General features: G+C 36.1%; 2 protein-coding genes across 2 annotated transcripts; one reads left to right on the top strand and one right to left on the bottom strand.

Moving 5' to 3' along the window:
* Window positions 1-9,098: 9,098 nt before the first annotated feature.
* On the top strand, window positions 9,099-10,842 carry LOC133852195 (WRKY transcription factor 23). Its single transcript, XM_062288894.1, has 3 exons — window positions 9,099-9,654; window positions 9,890-10,033; window positions 10,196-10,842. The coding sequence occupies exons 1-3, from the start codon at window positions 9,272-9,274 to the stop codon at window positions 10,602-10,604; spliced, it is 936 nt and encodes a 311-aa protein (XP_062144878.1). The 5' UTR covers window positions 9,099-9,271; the 3' UTR covers window positions 10,605-10,842.
* Window positions 10,843-14,641: 3,799 nt separating this feature from the next.
* LOC133851651 (flowering time control protein FCA-like) lies at window positions 14,642-22,643 on the bottom strand. The gene is made up of 14 exons (XM_062288170.1): window positions 22,211-22,643; window positions 21,580-21,650; window positions 21,069-21,147; window positions 20,246-20,328; window positions 20,108-20,159; window positions 19,088-19,149; window positions 18,196-18,262; window positions 17,485-17,564; window positions 17,319-17,383; window positions 17,037-17,096; window positions 16,648-16,945; window positions 15,942-16,106; window positions 15,713-15,844; window positions 14,642-14,860 (listed from the first exon to the last, which is right to left on the bottom strand). Exons 7-14 carry the CDS (start codon window positions 18,221-18,223, stop codon window positions 14,798-14,800), a joined length of 891 nt encoding a protein of 296 aa, XP_062144154.1. The 5' UTR covers window positions 18,224-18,262; window positions 19,088-19,149; window positions 20,108-20,159; window positions 20,246-20,328; window positions 21,069-21,147; window positions 21,580-21,650; window positions 22,211-22,643; the 3' UTR covers window positions 14,642-14,797.
* Window positions 22,644-22,685: the final 42 nt, after the last annotated feature.

The raw sequence follows: 22,685 nt of genomic DNA, 5'->3' as shown, positions 1-22,685 counted from the left end.
AGTTATTTTATGGTCAGAATTCAATGTTGGTGTATCTAATAATGTATATGATTTCAAGTGATAAACTTATGGAATATGATTCTCTCTATTTCAAATGAAATGGATTCTATCCATTTTATAGTAAGGATTTAAAGTTAATACATCTAATGAGTACATAATTTCACATTATTTTAAATTTTGAAAAAATCTCACATTGATTAGATGCACCAACTTTAAATTCTGACATTTCATTTAAAATGGAGAGGATCCTATTCCTAAACTTATTAGTGGGCCATTCAAAAAATTTAAATGATTTGACATCATTTACACCGTTAAATGCAACAATATTAAATCATGACTATAAAATAAATCTTCTCCTCCTCCTGTTCTCCATTTCAAGTCCTTGTTCTAAGATGATTGTTTGAACATTAATCGACCTTAATAAATAGGCCGGGTTTATGTTTTTGAATGACTTGACATAATCACATACAAATGTAAAACTTGATAAATAAGATAGGTAAAATACTTTACATACAAATGTAAGATTCTTCCTACTCATTTTATTAAATTAATCGATAGATGTCTTTAAAAACACGTAATTTTAAATACACGTGATAATCGCACACTTTAAAGACAAATATTTAAAAATACACGCGATAATCACATATCCTACAAATATATGTCAATTTAATAAATTGACTAACATACTTTAAGGAAAACTTAATCCATGTTTAAATGCTTTTCTTGCAAAAATGTAAACATAAGATGATGAACAGATAGCATTATTCTTTAGTAAGTGACATGCAATTCTATTAATAATAATGATAAAATTTGAAAAAAAAAAAAAAAAGGCAGAAATTTGACCAGGTGTGGAGGCATAAGTAAAAGACAAGTAGGGAAGACTCGTGACCGTAGTCAAATCTTGGGCTATGAGTCGGAAACTTGGGCTCGTAACGGCAGACGGTGACTTTTCGCTACAAAACAAAATAACTTTTAAGAAAAAAAATGTTTATTATTTATTATTATTATTTTTGTCTCTTTTTGAGCACCCAAACGTATCCAAGAAGCAATACTAGTCAAACGCTAACATATTTATATTTACGTATTTTATTATTTCACAAATTGTATTAGCATCCTCATGTGATATTTATTGTATAAATTATCGTTACTATATAAATTTATAATATAGTAATTGATATTAAACTAGCTTCCACTAACAATGATGAAAAAATCATATAATATAAAGTGCATTGTTTTAGGAGCGTCTATCACAAGCAAACCCTAGAATATTCCAAAACCGCGTTAAGGATTGTCTTATCTCTCTAGTTATTACTCTCCATCCTTCTTAGGACTATTAAAATATATACCATACAATATTCTCTCTCTTTTTCCTTTCTTTTCGTTTTGTCTTCTTTTGCCTACTTGAATTTAGTACTATTGAACTTTGATAAAGTGGGAGGTGTTTAGGGTTAGGATAGTATAGTATAGGTTCCTATCAACCAAACCTTCTAATTAAATAACCTCCTTCAAGTGAAGAACAAAACAATTTTTCCATTAGTCAATTAGATGGATTTCTGATAGGGTGCAATGAATTGCGTGTATGGCATGGTAGAGGGTTTTATATGCTCGAACGTAAGGTTTAATTACTTCCTGTCTGATTAGGTGAAATTCGAGTACCCTCTCATACAAGTTGTTTGTATTACATACAATATGAGTAATTTACTGCACACGATCCCTATCCCAATTAAAGAGTAGGGAATGAGAACTTGTTTTAATAGATCTAGATTTCTAGACATGGTATTAAGAAAATTTACCAATTTAAAAAGTAAGCACCTTAATTTTTGTTACCTGTAAACTATTAAGTATGTTTGATATATAAGAAGAAAATGGAAAATACATAAAAGAGAATGCAGAAAATGGATGAGAAGGAAAAGATCGATAAGAAACTATTTTTAGTGGAGCCTATTATTTTTGTTTGAGTAATGCTATATATTACAATTTTATCCCATTTTATTGATATGGTATTGTCAATCAACATTTAATATATATATATATATATAACAAGGGTTGATTCAATTGTTAATTGACAGTGTGCCACATTAACAAAGTGGGATAGAAGGTTTCTAGCGTTTCTCTATTTCTTTTCCACGCCAAAACTAATGAAAGTGGGGAAGAAAAAGTTATTACAAACTATATTATATATTTTTCATCGAGAGCCCCTTCTATCCAATTGGGCTGTAAAAATGAAGCTTTACAAACTCCAATAAAAACTTGACACATAATCTAAAACACCACACACAATACACATGCAACCACCAGATCTTACGAAAAAAAAAAATGATCGATCAACTAAAAGGCCCTTTTCAAGTTTTCCCTTTCAAAAGACCGAACCGCCAAATCTAGCCCTAAAAAACCCACCAACTCCTCAATCCAACGTCGCCGCCAAAAGCCACCGATGAAGGCCACCACCCAAAGCCACCATCTTTTAGGTGAAGTTTCGTGTCTTTTCTCTCTCTACTTTCTCTCCTTATAAATGGGTTTTGCTTTGATTGTGAGTGGTGAAATTGCTTGTGATTGGGTGTATTTTTCGGTGGTTGATTTTGTTTGTAATTTTTGAGAGGTGTGTTTTGTTAGCCGAAGGAGGAATTAATATTGTAAGATTACAATCAATCTTGTAAAATAGAGATGGTTATTTTATTCCGATTGCATTTGTATCTGGAACCTAAAGCCCACAAAGCATGATCACATAAAGGAAAAGAACCATTCCTTTCTTACATTGCCATCGTGAAGGAAAGCAATACCATATAGACAAAAAGGAAAAGAAAGGATTATTTGGTTTCACTGACTTGTTGGTCGGGCAAGATGATAAGGCAGTAAGAGAATATATTGCTGAGGGAGATAGCTAGACCAAGGTTGGAAACAGAGAATTGAGGTAGGAAACAACAAGAGATCCACAACCTAATTATATTAAACATGTGAAGGCTCAGGAAAAAATGTTAGTCAGATCTGCACTATTTCCTCAAAATGACTAGTTAATTAAGAGTTTTCCTATAATTTCTTATAATTAAAGCTCAGTTTTACCTAATTACTAAGTAACGTGAGACTTAGCACTCATAACTATCTTTATAAACCACTCACTCTATGTGAGCTACTCATCTTCTTAATTCTTAATATGAGACCGGAGTGTTACACACTTTCTCTCTTAAACTCCTGACGTTTTCACCAAGGCCACGTCATGCAATGCTCTAGTATTACATGGTCTGGCATTATTAGGTGGCTATGATACCATTGGTAACAACCCCAGGAAAAAGCGTTAGCCACATCTGCACTATCATTCCAAAAGGACTAGTCAATTTGAAGTTTTCCTAGAATCTCTTATAAAGCCTAGTTTCACCTAGTAACTAGGCAATGTGAGACTTAATACTCATGACTATCTCTTATAAATCACTCACTTTATGTAAGTTATTTATCTCTTCCCAATATAGGACCGGGGTGTAACAAAATTTTTAACGACCCAAGGAAAAACATTAGCCACATCTACGCTATCATCCCAAAAAGACTAGTTAATTTAAAGCTTCTCTAAAATCCTTTATAAAGCCAAATTTTACTTAGTAACTAAGCAATATGAGACTTAATATTCATGACTATGTCTTATAATTCACTCACTCTATGTGAGTTATTTATCTCTTCCCAATATGGGACCAGAATGTTACAAACTCCTCTCCTTAAACCCTTGCCGTTCTCATCAAGGCCATGTCATGCGGTGCTCCAGTACCATATGACTTGGCGTTACTAGGTGGCTCTAATACCATTTATAACCACACAAAAAAGCGCTAGCCACATCTACGCTATTATCTCAAAAGGACTAGTCAATTTAGAGTTTCTCTAAAATTTCTTATAAAGCCCAATTCTACCTAATAACTAAGCAATGTGTGACTTAATTAGTACTGATCATGACTATCTTTATAAACCATCCACTCTATGTGGGCTACTCATATTTTCAATTTAGGACTAAGGTGTTACAAAACAACACACTAAGATTTGGGCGGTGGCTAGCTAGCCTTCGGCGGATTCTGACAAAGAATTTTTTCCTTATAGATTTGGTATGTCTATGGACTATGGTGTATTAATGCTTATTGTATTTGGTGATTTTAGTTTATGTATCACTTTTTTAATGAAAACCAAAAAAGATTCGGGTTTTACACCACATCCTGACCGAAGACATTCTCTTCTTTTTTTCTTTTTTTGATTTAATCTTTTATTTATTTATTTTCTTTTTTTCCTTCTCATTTTTTCAACCAAATGTGCTAACAACATAATTGATAATTTCATTTTCCCTTTTTCATATACCACCAAAAAAGAATGTCCCCACTTGATAAATATTTTATGCTTATTGGAATACGATCTAAGGATATTTAATTAATAAACCAAAAATATCAATAATAATAAAAAGAGCTGGATCACATTTTTCACGAGTAGGGCTCCAATAAAGGACACGTTTATCTGCGTCAGCCACAAGAATCATGACCATAGGATAAAAACACGTGTATGGTGAGGTTGATTCTGTGGGACCAACAATATCTCTAGGCGTCACAGATCTACACGTGGGAGATGGAGAAAGGCCAACTCCCCCAAAGGACGCGCGTGCATGGTCGGGTGCGATAGGGACGCAGGGCCGCGCTTCATGGCCAAGTTGGCCTGATGGCCTCACGAAAAGGGAGCTAACATGGATAATGGCAATCTTTGGTTTAGTTTTTTTGGGGCAAATCTTAATTGTATCCCTCAAATCTTGTCCTTTTTAGCTTTCTGAATAAGATTCTGAATTAGAATAACCCATATTATTGGTTTAATGGTTTCCCACATGGATATATATATATAGAAAAAGAGCAATATCCCCAGAAGCCTAAATGTGATTGCTCATGATCTCATGTGGGGGCTGTTATTTGCTTGCTAGCATGCAGTGAGTTTGTGAAATCTGTCGGTGACTATATGTTCATATTTGACACTATAAAGAGACGAATAATATTTTTGTGTTTTTACGAGTGTTTTGTATTTGAGTTATCTATTAGTATCTTATTTTTGGAAGAAAAATAAAAAAAAAAACAAAAATTTTAACAAACAGAATGATTATCATTTACGGAATCGGCCCGAATAAGAAGGACACTCCCTTATCATTCTCCTAGCAATCAATAACATAGCAAAGATTTGTTCTGATTGGAACTTTGCTTCAATCATCGAGACATTCATATGCAACTCCAATGTTTTCACATTGAACCGCATCGAATATCATTCATTTTTAACACGATTTTTGAAACCATTCCTACCACTAGCTTGTCCTCTTCTTTGGATCCGTTTGGGTTTACGATTTCAAAAAGTGCGATTTAAAATCACGATTTTAAAATGTGCGATTTGAAAAAAATGATTTTTAAAGACGCAGTTAAGCATTTGACAAAATCGCAGTTTATCCTTTAAAATTATGCGTTTTCAAAAAAGCACCATTTAACCTGCGATTTGAAAAAGCAGATTTTCTGCGTTTTCAAATCGCAATTTTTAAAAACGCAGTTTCCAAACGATTTATGTTCTGCAATTTGGTTTAAAATCGCACTTATTGTCTACGAAATCGCAATCTCAAACGCACCCTTTGTTATGTAAGAATTAATAGTGAAAAAGACCCGCATATGTGTTATAATTTTCTTCTTCTTTTTTATTTTTATTCCTTATTGAATAGGAAAAAAAAAAAAAAAGGAATGGAATTGGACTCAAAATTAATTTAGAACAAGTACTGTACATAGAGGCCTTTGTGCTAACACAGAATTAGAGGCCAGGCGTTTCGTGAAGGTTGATTTGACATGATAACTATATATCATTTGGTTGGTAAGTTGCAAATTCTTAAATTTAGGTGTAAGAATCTAATTAAGTACAGGCATTTATTATTATAATCTTCATAGAAATTAAAAATCATTCATTTTCTCTCATGGTCTTTTTATTCTCTCATTTTTCAAAATCGATATTAGATTTGTGAGGCCATGTGTGAGATATATATATATATGGTCTCACATATTCAAAAGATAATTTTGAAAAGTGATAATATGGGAGAATGATCATAGAAAGATATATAGCACACCTACTTGTAAACTCAACTTAAATCATGTTTAATGGAACTCATGATCAGCTTTGTTTGTTAAAATTTTATTCTTTATCTTTTGTTTTTTATTTTCAAAAGAAAAACATTCCCAACCAACCAAAAATATAGAACATTCCAAAAAATATTATTAATAATTAAAAAAAAAAGTTTTCACATTTATATCACATTGTAACATTTTTTTAAATATAGATAAACAAAAAAAAAAACCCTCCGAAAACACATTGACAAACATACTCAATTCAATTCTCTTTGGATTTTTTTTTTTTTAATTTCAAATTAGGTTATAGATGCCCAATCTATTAAACACGTGTTTATTATTAAGGGTGCGTTTGAAATTGCGATTTTGTAGACAATAAGTGCGATTTTAAACCAAATCGCAAAATATAAATCGTTTGGAAAATACGTTTTTAAAAATTGCAATTTGAAAACGCAGAAAATCTGCTTTTTCAAATCGCAAGTAAAATTGTATTTTTTTGAAAACGTAAAATTTTAAAGGTTAACTTGCGATTTTAAAGCCTAAACTGTGATTTTGCCAAACACTTAACTGTGTTGTTAAAAATCACTTTATTCAAATCGTACATTTTAAAATCGTTATTTTAAATCGCACTTTTTAAAATCGCAAACCCAAACGAAACCTTAAATAAAAGAATAGTTCTTAATAGTATATTATCATTGGGTCCTGGGGACAACCTATTAATTAGCTTTGAGAAAAACATGTAACCCATCATTGAGGTGTGAGGAAACTCAACCAAATCTTAACGGTTTAAACCAACTTATAAGATGATATGATAACCCATAATTAAAATCCCTGGCCAAAACGAAAGAAAAGTTATTTTATATTTTTCTTTTTTCACTGCATTGTTAATTCAACATTAAAAAATTTCTTTCTTTTTAATTAAGATTAATCTAAAAGTAAATTAATAATATTACACTAAAACAGATAAAAATGACCAAAAAAAAAAAATAACGGATGTAACTAAAATTGATACAAACAGGGACGGAGCCAGAAGTTCTTATGGACAAGGGCCGATGGTAAAAAAAAATTATTGGTAGGGGCCAATAGGTTAAATTTTTAGTTTTTTAGCTTATATTTTTTTAAAAAAAAAAAAAAAAATTTTAACCTAAAAAATTTTTTTTCAAAGAAATTGGGAGGTGGCCGCCGAGTGGGTTCATGTAAGCAGTATGTATGGCATTTGGATCTTATAACTGCAAAAAGACAATTATGCCCCTAAATATTTATTAGCCGAGAATCTCTTCATTTCAAATGGAGAATGGAGATGATCCTGTCCGTACGTATGAGCCATGCGATCATCTGGGAAGGACATTGCATTGAATGAAACCCCTGCGCAGGCGCAGATGATTTCTGCCCAAATGTACTTCTCAAGAAGAAGCTTAATTAATTGTTTACCAAGAAAAGTTGCAAACACAATTATTGGAGCATGCAAGGTAGAGTTAAGTTCACACGAAAATTACGTCAGCGTCGGCGACGGTACCTCGTACGTGTCTCAAGGGAATCACACGTGCATACTTTTTTCCCATACAGTACTTCTGAGTTCCCCCGGCCACCAAAGGAGAAAGTAAAAAAAAGAATTTGATATCTTTTTCTTTTTCATTTTTTTTAAGAATTATTATATTCCTTTTGCTAAAGAAAAGCAGCCATTACCACCGACTATATATCCCAAGCCGCATGAGTCAATTTACAGCCCCATTTCACACCTTCAACTTGTCTTTCAAATTGGGTTCTATTTTTCTTATTGGCATGTGATATATATACTAGCTAATTTATTCTTTCTTTGTATATATATATATATATACTTTGATTTTATTTTGTAATACTTTACATTAATTCTTTGATTTTATTTCCTGATCTAGCTAACATGTGATATTTTATATACATTGAAAGAATTTTTTATAATTTAATTCACCTTTTTTTTTTCCAACTTAAGGATTTTTAATCTCCAACAAAGTTATAATTTGATCCCATTTAACAAAAATAGGCCTTGCCGCCCTATAGCTCACTAGGCAGTAGCTAGGCATGCACCCCGTGTTTGGTGATTTTTCCCAAACTAATCCCAATTAAAATCACCCATAAAGAATGGAATTTATTCTATATATGCTATATAAAGAGGCTAGGCTGCATGTGTTCATCATGTTCATCTGAAGTGTGAAGCTACTTAGCTACGTATAATATCTCATTATTCTAACCACTTTTGAAACGGAAAAAAAACCCATTATTTCAATATTAAAATTTTATTTTGTTGTACTCTATATATATATATATATATATATATATATATATATATATATATATATATATATATATATGATTATAAATTTAAAAAATAAAAATGAAGAGGATGGTATTCCTAAAAGTCTGTCCATTAAAATTCTCAGACATATCACTTTATAAATACCTGACATGCTTTGGCAATGGCAAAAATGTTTACCATATTCCTTTGAATTTCCTTTTTGGTTCTGTACTCAGATGAAGACAATCTGGCCATACTATACAAAAGAGATCATATACTCAATATTTCACACGCTGCAAAAAGTCATTTAAAAGGACAAAAGAGATTAGAAACAAATAAAAGCAAGAGAAAATTAAAGAAAGAAATGGGGAAATGGGGAAAAAGGAAAAGCACCCAAAAAAAAAATTCTCAAAAAGAAAAAAAGATTCATTATACACTTCTTTAGTTCACATGCACACGTACGAGCGAGAGGCTTTTTTGATACACATATATATAATATATATATATATTCGTACTAGGCTTTTCTACGAACCCCTTTCACACGTACACGTCCTCAAAACCGGTTTACCGGTCAAACTCCTACGTATGAAAGCGTCGACCACTTTGTCGGACCATGCATTGAATGTCCAACCGGCTATGTCTAAGACCGTACAGACCTTTGACCTACAATTGCCAGTCAATCTTTCTTGCCAAGGCAACCTCATTGCTTACCCACATCTCTCTCTCACCTCCCAACCCAAATATCTCTCTCTCTGTGTTAAATCTTATAAATCAGGGCAGATCAACCCTACCCTACCATACACACACTTTCTCTACTCTCTCTCTCTATCTTTTTCTTGTAGAAGCTTCACCTTCTCCTGTGTGTTTTGGATGAAGGATTTGCACTTTTGAGTGAGCCATGGAGAGGAAGGAGGGGATAAAGACGGAGGTTAAGACTGTTGGATCTTCATCGTTCTCGGATCATATCTCAGAAAGTTATCCATTTTCGGGCATATTTGATTTCTCAGAAGGTGAAAAGATCAGCTCGCTAGGGTTTATGGAGTTACTGGGTGTTCAGGACTACAGTCCTTCTCTGTTTGATTTTCCACAGCCACCATCTATGGCTCCCTCGGCTCCACTCCCTCCGGCTACAACTGTGAAAGAGTGCTCCGAGGTATTGAATCCGCCGGCGACCCCTAACTCTTCCTCTATTTCGTCTGCATCGAGTGAGGCAGTCAATGATCATGAACAGACTAAAGCTGTTGACGAGGAAGAAGAGCATCAAGACAAGACCAAGAAACAGTGAGATCTCTTTTTCCTACTTTTCTGCTTTTGATTTCGTCTTCAGACAAACACCCATCTGAAAACATAAAATGGGTTTTTTATGCTTTGTCCTTTTTATTCGTCCTCTGGGTTATATGCTGAATAATCTTCGTGGAATAATAATGGAAGAAAATAAGGGGGTTTTATAATATGCAAGCGATTTTGATTTTTTTTTTTGGGGGGGGTTTGGCCTTTGCGTTTGTGGGGTTTTTAGGTTGAAACCCAAGAAGACAAATCAGAAGAGACAGAGAGAGCCAAGATTCGCGTTCATGACAAAGAGCGAGGTTGATCATCTGGAAGATGGGTACAGGTGGAGAAAATACGGTCAAAAAGCTGTGAAGAACAGCCCCTTTCCTAGGTATATATATATATATACATATGCAATAGTAACTTAACTTCAATGCTAATAATGCTTTTAGCCTAATTTGTCTCCTCTTTTTCTGGCTTTTTATTTTTTATTTTTTTATTTTATGGGTTTAATTTGCATTATTCTTATAATTCTTAGTTTTGTGGATTGTAGGAGTTACTATCGTTGCACTACATCCTCATGTAATGTGAAGAAACGTGTGGAGCGATCTTTCACAGATCCAAGCATTGTTGTCACCACCTACGAAGGGAAGCACACTCATCCGAGTCCAGTCATGCCTCGCCAAATTCTTGCCGGAGCTCCACCGGACTCGGGCTTATCTGGCGGACGTGCCACCGGCTTTGCTATGCCAATGCAAAGAAGCCTATGCCACTATCAACAACAGCGCCAACAACAATCCTTTATCCATGCCTTGTCACCTTCGAATTTTGCCTGTAATGGCTTAACGAATCCAGCTGGTTATCTTCGTGAGATTCGGTTCTGCAACACGGGATCTGCTTTGCTTAGAGATCATGGGCTTCTTCAAGACATTGTTCCCTCACATATGCTGAAGGAAGAGTAGAGTAATTTTGTTTACTGACTAGCTAATTCGTAGGAGGAAATCTATACTGGTATGTGATCTTCTTGCTGACAGGCGGTGATCTTTTCTTGAAGAACCCACGTCCCATTGCCACTCAAAACCCTGAAGATTATTACTATAACTTGGTTTTTTTTCTTTTTTTGGTTAATATTTTCGTCTTTTTTGTTGGCAGCTTTGGTTATGTAGAGATGATCGAAATACAGAAAAATTGGCTAGCTTATTTCTTCTTTTTTTCTTCAGTTCTGACCCCTCCCTTGTCCTATCTCTTTGTTTTTTTGTATTCGAAGGAATGTGCATTGATTTCATTGAGAGTACCGCAGTCAAGATTGAGGGTTTGGGGGTTCTCCAGAGAGAATAATTAATATGCATGGAAGCTTTCTTTCTTTTCCTTTGTCTGGGAATCCTCAAAAAAGGGCTTCAATTTTGAGGATTTGGTGAGAGAAATTAATGTTGTGTTCCTAAATTTGCATGTGGATACAACGACAAAGAATGACCCAACAACTACTTACCCATATTGAGCCTGTTGAGTTAATGCCTAGCTCTCTTTCTTTTCTTTCTTTTTTTTCCTCTCCTATACCCTGCCAATGTGCAATCCACTAATGGATTTGATTCATTGAACATTAATAGTAGGGATGTAGGGTGTGCCAAAAGAAAGGAAAATGCTTTTTTTTTTTTTTAACTCTTTTTTATTTAATTTATATCTTCCTACATTGTCCCGTTAGTAAAGGAGAATAAAAGTGAAGTATATAGCATTTTCAAAAGAAAACTAACGACACATGCGAGCAGATGAAGAGAATTTGGAGTGTGATTCTTTGTACGTTTCATATGATGGAATAAATCTTGGTAGGTATGGTGGGAACTTTTAACTTTACATATAAAAGAATGGCTCCCATAGCTTCTGAAGTTGCATGTGCCGAGGATTTGTGGGCGATCGTCACCGCCGGGAATAACTGAAGCATGGTTGATTGCCATGCCAGGATGAGAACCAGCATAATTCTATCACCACCCATCACAACTGGAAGGCAAAATACGAATTGCTGCCTTCAATTATTGCAACCTAAACACTGTATACGCATCAGCATGATCGTGCTTGTCGAATCAGAGTAGCATCTCAACACTCTTGAGATTTTTTTTATTTTTTTAACATAACAACAGACTACAAATAATAATAATAAAATGTTAAAAAAAGGAGGGAGACACCTAAGAGCATTTCCACCATATTTTCAACCATTTTTCCTAAGAGTATAACTTCAGTCAGGTCATAGCATAAAACAAGGCTTTTCTGCCTACCAATAAAAAATAGACACGTCATCTAAGAACAAAAAATTTAACTGTTGCTGAAACACCGGATCATAGCAAATGCCCCATCCATTTCTCGTGAAAACCTCTCAGACCCATTAAGAGTCCTTGCATCGGAACACCTCCGCCGACATCCGGCTACCCCCGATCCATGGGGCGCCCGCGCGGCCACCCCCGGGGTCTGGGAGTGGCCTTCGTGCCAACCCTTCTATCCGGGCTGTCGCTCACCGTCAGCTGGGCTGTCACTCACAGTCGGCCCAGGTCGACTTTGACTTCGACTCCGCCGGCCAGCCCATTGGTGGCGACTGCAATTGTGCAGCTGTGGTGGGTTGGGTTGGGGAGGTGGTGATGGGGAATGGAGATGGGATTTCAGCCGAGCGGGTTGGGATCCTGGGTGGCTTCAATGTGGTGTGATTGGGTGTTTTCACCCTATAGTGCTTTGGTGTTCTAAACTGACGTGTCGAGTGTTTATTGGTAGGCAAAAATCTCTTGTTTTCTGTCATGACCGTATAGAAGGAGCTCTCTTTTCCTAAATATAGAGAACAAAACTATTTTTTACTTTCCTCTCAAAAAATATCTCACAGTAGCTTCCCATTACTTTTTCCTATAACATTAAAATATTATTTTTTTACATTTACTATTAATTTTTTTATTCTTTATATTTTATCAATACTCTCTCTCTCTCTCTCTCCCTCAGCACGTTTTCTTCCATGGCCTCACCACGACGTGTCCTTCAACCAGATCGTCGAAGCTACCACGCCATTCTTCACAGCCATTTCTGCATTCCTCATCATATGTAAAAAAGAGTCCAATGAGGCCTACCTTGCTTTGCTACCCGTCGTTTTTGGGATCGTCCTGGCCAGCAATGACGAGCCCTTGTTCCATCTCTTCGGCTTCTTGGTTGATCTGCGTCGGGTCCACCGCCGGACAGGCCTTGAAGTCTGTTGTCCAGGGGATTTTGCTCACCTCCGAGGCCGAGAAGCTGCACTCCTTGAACCTTGTACATGGCTCTAGCTCCCATGGCCGAATCAACGTCGGTCGAAGACAGAAGGTAGCTTTCTGGCAAAATTTTTGGTGGGATGGGCTTCTACACTGTTGGATGGGATATGGCTGGACGAAGAAGATGAGAGGAAGAAGAGAGGCAAGTTGCGTGGCATGAGAGAGAGAACTTTTTATGATTATAATATTGAATGGGAAATGAACGGTGGGAAACACTGTTCATTTACCATGGAATAGAACATTTTAGGGAATCTGCTGTAGATAAATTTTTTTGATTTTCTGAAAATTTTTCCTAAATTTTAAGGAACAACTTCCCTAAAAAGAGAAGCTGCTGTGAATGCTCTAAGGGGAATCAAAATCACACGATGGTGTAACAATCTCTGGGGGACTAAATGGGAATGTTTTCACAGCAACCAGTAAAAGCACCCATTTAGCGAGATTATGCATAGGCCAATTGACACAGCAAAGAACTTCATAACAACAAACTTCAGAGTAATATTTTATTAAGAAAAATCACAACTAGCAAATCTTCTAGAATAATATTTTCTTTAGACCCTCCGCCACTGCTGATCTCACAGCAAGAAAAACAGCTCTACCTTCACCTTCATATGGATCCAGGGGAAACGTTTCAGCCAAAGCATAAAATAAAAAAACAAAAAAAAAAAATTCCGAGTCACAGCATGGAGCAGTAGTGCAGTACCCAAGGAGAGGGAATCACGGAAGTCATTTATTCGATCATTCAGCTGGCCGTGGAAAGAGCAGGAGTGATTTAGTCAACTATTTTCCCTCATCTATTCCTTTCTTTTTTATCTTTTTTTTTCTCTATAATGAGATTTTGCTTTAGAATCATCCATTTGATCGTGTCTATTCTAAGGATTCACGATTATGCTTGCTAGGATATTAAGCCCATTAACGAGTGGCTCCCATATTTACACAGTTTGGCATCTCTTCCGGAAACCTTCCAATTTCCACCATCAACAGAGCTTGGGACTCGTAGAGATGCTTCTGCGGGTTTTGCTGAAATAATGCTTTTGGGTTTCAACAACAATCATATTGTAATACCATCACAAACTCTACAATCTCGCATGAGTACAAGTTGTTGATCAAAACCACTCTAGATATTCCATTAAATCACAACGTACATTGTACCACTTATCCATTATTTTTAACCTTGAGCTAACTAAAATACGTAACCCTTATGAAAGAATAAGGGTGGCCACCTTCTCCAGAAAAAGATCCCAACATTTTAGCTAACAATTCAGACAACAAATATGAGAGCTACTATAAAGTCCACATGCCCGAGCAGATCTCGTGCAGCTCACCCCTCTTTGCTCAGGCAAGTGGGTTTTATAAGACTTCTTTCACATTTGTTTCTCGAATTTTAACCATTTGGACAACAAAATTGTGGGGTATCTCTATCCCCTTTCTCCACCTGGACAAAATATACATGCTCTTCTAAGCTCCATTATCATTTTCTATTAAAACCCAGCTTGGATTCCCCATTTCCACTAATATCAACTGCAGATTCAAACACCAAAATTTAATTATAAAATTGCATATTTCAGTCCAAAAGGAAGTAACTGCATATAGAGATGCATTCATAGTAACGTTGTTACCCCTCATTAACACTACCCAAAAGCGATCCATATATTCTTATTAAAATCAACTTAATTTCAGAAAGAGTGCAAAAGATTCTCAGAGAAAGGGGGCCAGGGTGTAGCTGATCTCTTCAAATACAGTTTTTTTTTTTTTTAGCATTAGTAGTACTTTAGCAATACAAAAATAACCAAAACCTTCAGAATTACAAAATGAAATCCAAGATTAAATTTCAGTCTCAGACTAAACAGATTTATCATAAATGGCAGACCTGATACCTCTTAAGCACAGGTTGGACCAATAACAGGACTAGACTCTGCCTGCAGTTGCACATGATCCAGCACCTGCAAAAGTACAGCATACCAAAATGAAGCAACGTGTGGTCCCCATCTAGTCAAATCAAGATTGGGGGTAAGAAATAAAGGGTATCTATAAAATGCTAAAGAAGTTATTCAGATTTGCCAAGTAAAAATGAGTTCTAAGACAAGAATGAAAAGCCATACAGCACAGACAGAAAGTCTATCCTCCATGACCCTCAATAGGATAGTAAGCAAGCTGCCTTGAGAGCTTTCAGGCTATGAAGGGCATCCCTGCAGCTTTCAAGATTTTGTATTGAATGCATGGCGTAGCTAGTATGCATTGTCCAACAAAATCAGCATCCATGGTTTTGGACAAGTCCAAGTAGATTATTAAGCTGACGGTTCCTATCTCCCAGGCTTCATTATTTCAGCACTGGCCAACTCATCAGGAGAATTCTGTTACTAAACCAGAGCAGTGCAACTTCTAGTGAGCCCATGGTCAACCCAAGGTAGTACACCAGAAGCAAAAGTCCAGTACAAGGAAGTTGAGATTAACAGGTTCTAACAAGAGGTCTAGTTACATCTTTGCGAGCCAAAATGCCGAAATTCAGAAGAGGCTGACAGATGAAGTTATATAAAGCCCTAAGATATAAGCCTACTGTGATTTCTAAAGATATCAAAGTGCTGAAATACGCAGATGGGAGGTCAATTGACTCAATTCATTGTCAGTCGATATCTATCTAAGGATTTCCATAACCAATGCCACCAGACGGCTGATTAATTCATTTAGTGAACAAAAAAATTGATAAAAACACCAAGTGAAACGGAATACTAACTGTTGCACTAAGGAGGATTTTAGGAGTTTTTTATGGAAGAGATATGGTTGAAGCTGTGCACCTCTTCTGTTTGACTGACTCGTTGGGTGGAAATAACTGGCAGCGGGGACTGAAGCTGATGGCTAGGATTTTGCAGATTTTGATGCTTCTGTAACTGATGCTCATATAAGGAATACTCCTCAGGCATCTCCCACTACAAATTCAATTTCCACAGCTATTTACTTCTCTTCTCATCGTACAAAAACTCAGACAGAAAATGCAAGAAAGATGGTTCAAGGCAGAAAACTTACTCTGCTCTCACAACTGACACAATTATAATAGTACATGTATCCATCAGGGCAGGCATGTTCACTCCAATCACAATCTAAAGGAGTTGCTGTCTGGGGACTTATAGGCACTGCAGGTGAGGTGGAAGTACTAGGAACTATTGGATGATTGATTCCAGGATGTGGAGACTGCAGAAAAAACAAAATTGAAGACATGGTAACACAGTTTCCAAAATCATAACATACCAGGATAAAATTTGCATAAAGACACTAGGTGACAATATGATGTGAAAGCAAATGAATCCATTCCAGTGTCTTCTACAAGTCAGGTATCACAAGAAAACACCAACTGTATCAGATGTTTATAGGGCTTATTATCCACAGTGGCGAATCACATGCCAAACTTAACACCAATGGAAAGGTTAAAAAGCTCCAATTCATACTATCACCACTCAAGGTACCACCGGAACCAGGTTTGGGACTCCACCACACATGCTTTGATTGTTTGTTGAGGTAAACAAACATTTCTATAAAAGCTTGGAAATCCATACTATGAAGGCTGTCACGCATGACTCTATCAACACATGAGTGAGAGGATGCTCATGAGATCAGCCAAGCATGTGTGCCAATCCCTTCAATCACTCAGAGTTCCCTCACAGACCAATAGATAATTTACCCATACAAAGGTGCTAAATAATCATTTATCATTGAAGTACCTGCCGACTATTACCTGTAAACTCAACTGCTGCTCTACTTTTTCAATTTGATGAAACTGCCTCTGCACCTCAGAAACTGCTTGTTGAGATGATTGTGAACTTGTCTGTGGAGTTCGTGTCTCCTGCAATGGCATCTGAGACAACTCTGAAGGCAACTGTTGTAGGGGAGGAAATGGTTGTTGCCTGACAGGTTCTTGGTTTGCCATTTGGGGAACAGCTTGAGGTAGTGAACTTGTGGAATTTGGTAGCTGAGGATATGAAGAATTAGGCAAGATACATCCTCCCATAGAATCACCAAGATTGGGTGCTAGCCTGCAATATATGACCAAAAAAAAAACTCATTCGAGTCATTTTCACGTGAATAACAACTAGACAAGGAAGAGGAATGAAGAGACAAATGTACCTAGCAAATGTTTCTTGAGAACAGGGAGCAAAATTTATGCTTCCGAATGCTTGATTGCCCCTGGAGAGAGAGAGAGAGAGAGAGAGAGAGAGAGAGAGAGAGAGAGAAGAGAAGAAGAAGAATAATGTTAGCATGGATCGTGACATAGCTAATTTGAACATTATTTTTCTTGTAGTGTCCTTGGTATGAACTTATTAACTTGTAGTTGTAACTTAATTATAATCCGTTAATCACAGACAGAGCATTGATTAACAGTTGTACAAATAATAAGGAAGCAGAAACCTTAGTTCTCCAGTCCTAGGTTTCTTAGGATCTGCAAAACGAACAACTAATGGCTGATCACAACCCTAATAACATAAACACGAAAAAGAGGGGAAAAAATCAATACAGAGCCTTTTAAAGCGCAATCAGAGAATGGGTACATATCAAGGTAACATATAAGCTTTACTCTCATCATGAAGGTTCCGTTTAACGCTTTGATTGCTGCCAGTGCCATATCCCTATGAGAAAATTTAACAAACCCGCTTCCTTCAAAACAGAAAAAGCATAGATTTCTAAATAAAACACCAATTGATAGCGTGACAAAGATATGCTTCAACTATAAATTTACAAAATATACTGTGGCAGTTTACAAGCAACGATAATCTATTGCACCATCAGTTCGTTATATATATGAGAAAGGTTTTGAAATTATGCACCAATACAGGTAGATAAAATAGCTGATATTTTTTTTTTGAGCAAAAAATTCATTAGACATAATAAAAGTGACACATCATTTTTTTTGTAAGTATAAAAGTGACACAAATCATAAACAAAGGAGGCATACAAAAGACAGAAACCTCTTGAAAGCCAACAAGCTTTAAATGAAACAACTAGATATAATGATCTTCCTTCGTTTCTAATTTCATTCGTTTCTAATTTCACCCTTGAAGTATAGTATAAGCAAACAATTCGGGAAAAAAAAATTAGGATTGAACATATGGTTGCAATAGTGGTTGCAGGGGGTCAATTAGAAATGCTGAATATCTTTAGGTGAAACATGATCTGAGGCTGACATGGTGGTCCACAGCAAAAATTACCCACCAACATGTACAGCCCAAATTATTATACTTTGCCATTAAATATGAAAGACATACTAGATGTTAAGATCAAAACATACCACGACTTTGCTTCAGCTCATCACGCATGATGTAGACATCCTCAACAAGACCATAGGGGGAAAATATCTGACAGAAAAAATCCATATAAAACTCATAACACCAAATATATAGACCAAGTAAACATAAAGACTAATAACTGCAGTTGAATTTGAAAAGAAAAATAAGCAAGCATGCTGTCCTCAAAGTCACGTGAACAACAATAGCAACAACAAAAAGAAGTTTAACAAAGGGAAACAGGTTTATAATCAAACTTAGCAACTTCACCTAAGTTTAATCAAGCTGTAAAGGTCACATACACAAACATGCAAACCAAGACACATGTATATGGCACAAAGGTAACATGCAAGATATTGTAAACTCAGTTGATTTTCTGTCCATGCACCATGTATTTTGGAACGCCATTCATGGAAGAAGGTAGCTCACACCTTCAACAGCCCCCAGTGCCCCACACTGATCTCAACTTTCATGAGGGTAGTCCACACCTTGAAAAGTCCCCATGTCAATCTCAGCTCTAAATATGCAGCAATGCTATTCATGTCAAGAGTTGGTACTCAAACCTTTGTCAATACTTTGCAAAGTAATGATCTAAATCTTCTGGTCTCAATTTGCTATTCAGTTTATCCAAGTGGTTCACTACCACATTAAAAGCCTAAATTTTATTTAGTATATTGTATATGCATCCCTCCCAGGACCCCACTTAAGTGGGATCAAAACTAGATAATGACCCTTTTACGCATCCTACGTTTGTTACCCTTGCATATGTCTATCATCCTGTGTATGTCAACCTTGTAAGTTGGTGCCTACATACAAGCAGATACCATAACAAGAAAGCTGAACTTATTTTGCTGAGGTAGGCGAAGAACTAGAACATTCAATGTATATGGAGCATACCTCCTCAATTTCCTTTTGTGAAGCATCTTTGTTCAGGCAACCAACATACAATTTGTCCACCACTACTATCATAAGCAAATATGAAGAAGGGAAAAAAAAAATCAGAAAATGAACAGGTGAACAATAAAAAAATATTTGTGGACCTATTGGAGAAAAGAAAAGGATACAGTTTCTAATTTTGGACAAGGTATGTGCAGATGTGAAGAACCAGAAGCATTATCCAGTGCAGATACCATGTACTCAGATACATGGCAAGGAACATCATCACTATTGTCTTGAAATAGTTTTTTATATTTCTCATTCCAGATAAGATATTAAGATAAATAGATAGTCCTCCCAAATAAAATAATCCACTCATTTTGCAAGGACAACATGCAATGCCATAAACATTGTCTGGTGCATTCTAATTTCACTGATGCCAAATTTTCCATATTATATATATGTTTCATAAGAACTGTAAAAATATATTCCTTCAGTAATTGCAATCCTATCAACAATAGGTTAGTCCTGACCAAAAAGAATCCCGCACACATGCTTGATAAGACTCCAAACCTCCTCCTCCACTGTGAATAAAAAAATAATGACTTTGAACTAACTTTTTTTCGCAACATAACCACAGCTCAAGCAATCATGACCGACATCCTTACCTCTATAAATGAAGTGTCTAGTTTGAATTTATTTCTAATAAGAAACCAGCTTGATGACTCCTTACTTTCCATATCCATTTAGGTTTAGAGGTTAATGTATGCATCTAAGAAGATAATGAGTTTCTATCACATATATGATCATTTGTATAATATGTCACCTTAGCTCTATAAGAAGATTGTAGGCAATTGGACAGTCTATGCACATTATTGTATTGACTAAGCATACCCAAATTGTATGTGGAAAAAGGTCAAGTATTATAAATTTAAAAGTTTTGCAGGGTGTTTGGTATAAGAGTAAAACTTGTATAAAATGTAAAATGCAGGATTGAGAGAAAAGGTACAAAAAGCAAGACAATGTGAATAGAACAATTACCAAGACGTTCCTGTTTCCTATCAGCATATTTGACTACGAGGGGAGCCAGTTCCTGGAAAAAGCAAATACACAAATGTAGAATTGACCAAAAATAGCAAGAGGTTTCAAATATATCATCCTAGGTTCTGAATAACTCACTCCAGGAAAAGTATATTGAAGGCTTAAAGCTCTAATGGCCCCTTCAGCTTCATCTACCGTTGCATATTTCACAAAACAACTTCCTGCACAAGTAAAACCATATCCATAAAACCATTATTACTCTTCCATAATGCCATATCCATAAAATTATTGTAATTCTTCCACAATGATATGTGATAACAGCAAAATACTCATGCTATCCCACGAGTGAGGTATCCCTCTCGTTCCTCACTCGTGTATCCTAAGCTCCATATGCTACATGATAATTTACATTATTTTTGCTTTTGACCTAAAAGCCAATCCAATTTGATGAAGTATTAGTGAGGGACAAAGTGGACCATTCAAATGAGTAAACACTTCCCCTTGTTTTTTTTTTTTTCCTTTTTAAACAAAGAATTACCAAAAGAACCAAAGAAAACCTTAACAATCACAGACAACAGAGGTTCACCATTATTAAGAAGTAATCATCAATAAATGAAGAAGTCAGCAGCTATAATCATCCAAGAGTTGCACATAGCTGATGATCTGACAAGAACTGTACTGTAAGGATTGATTGTCCAGAATAGGTTAACCTCTGGGTTAGAGAACCCATGGTACAAAAGCATGATCTATCTACATTATGAACTTCCTAACGACAAGCTGATTGCAAGAGAGATTTGTGGTCATCTTCAGCATTGTGGATAGGACACCGTGGTAAATAGATGATAAAAGCTAATGAAGATGAACAATTAGCATATTGCTATCCTGGAGAACCTCTTAGAGGACCAAAACATCAATAATGGATCACAATATTGATAAAAAAAAAAAAATAGCATCACAATACCTTGTTGTTGGCCAGTTCTCTTATCCTTCAATATAACAACTTCAACTACATTTCCATGTTCTTCAAAGACAGGTCGGATCTGATGAAAGCAATATCATCAGTTAAATAAGAATTGTAATAGTTGTGAGAAACACTAATAATAGTAACAATTTGAAAGAGAAAAAAAATTAAGGACAAAGTCTTGTTGGCTTGCACATTCTAGTCACCTTGTGGGACAAAGAAAGACGTCAGAATTTTTAAAGACAAGAATGCCTCAATAATATACTAAAAAGGATAGTCTTCTTGGCCTCCCTTTGCAGGTAAATACAACAATACTTCTGTTTCTATTCCATGATTCACATTGGGACTTGGTATGTGCTTACAGGTTGGCAACAAAAGATGGGCAATTCTTTGAATTTCAATCCAATTCTGATGCGTGTTCATGGGAGAAAATGGGTCAGATGGAGGTGTACATTCACATACAGCAAGTATCGCATACATGTTAAATGCCTCGAGGGAAATGATAACTTACATCAGCTTCAGTTGCTGTTCTTGAAACGGGTGCAACATAAAGTTTTACATGATCAACACCATCCGCGTGATCTAACAGACAAACAGGAACCAAAACAAGAATGTACAACTTAGGACATTTATAAATGATGCAAGATTTCCACATGGAAGCATTCCAAAAATAAGTACAAAAAGGAAATTCCAAACCCAAACTTGAAGCAATTTTTTTTAATCATAATTGCATATAAGAGATAGGTTAAAACCCAATATCTGGTTACACATTCTTCTGGTGCATCAACAGCAAGCTGATAACGAAGCTTATGCAAAAAAAGGCTAACGAATTCATACTGAGAGAAAGCAAAGTCTACCACATTCCCTTTTGAAGTGAGATTCTATACAGCATGAAGCTTCTCTTGCACAGTCAAAAATAAGTAAAAACCTCAGTTAAATCATCACAATGAAAGCAATAAAATCCACAGAAGAATAAGTAACAGACGCAAACCTAAAGAATCTCATAGTAATGCTGCATATTTTATGAATTTCTTTTTCCTTTTTTTCCTTTACAATCGTTATGACCACAAAACAATTGCAGATGAGTAAGGAATTTTCATTTCCTACACTTTCTCGGACTCCGAACTGAACTTTACACACACCTGGAGAAGCTCCTCGAGCGGAATGATGCCGCCACCTTTTGCGTCCACAATAGCCAGAACCAGAACCGGCACCATATCTACCACCACCACCAGCAACAAAACCGCCGCTATTTGACGGAAATCCCCCGCTGCCAAACGCATCTTTTGGTTCGACGATCACGTGGTGGTGCTGGTCAGACTGGTAATTGTAGTGGTGCTGATGTTGGTGATAGTTGGGATTGTTGAAGTGCTGGTCATGGTGGTTGGGATGGTAGTTAGGAGGATTGCTGTAATGCTGGTCATGGTGGTTGGGATGCTGGTTATGGTGGTGGTGGAGCTCTTGGTGGCTATCAAATCGTTCTCCTCTAGGCCTCTCCAGCTTGCTGGCTGTGAATCCTTCGCCAAATACAAACCCTAGAATTTGATTCACTCGGAGGAAGGGAAGCGCAGAAGTTTTGCATTAGCCGGAGAAAACTACTTTATCTTCTCTCCATAA

This window comes from Alnus glutinosa, chromosome 12, assembly GCF_958979055.1.
Source record: "Alnus glutinosa chromosome 12, dhAlnGlut1.1, whole genome shotgun sequence".
Classification (NCBI taxonomy): domain Eukaryota; kingdom Viridiplantae; phylum Streptophyta; class Magnoliopsida; order Fagales; family Betulaceae; genus Alnus; species Alnus glutinosa.
The sequence above is the reverse complement of the archived record's forward strand: the minus strand, read 5'-3'. Positions and strand labels throughout refer to the sequence as shown.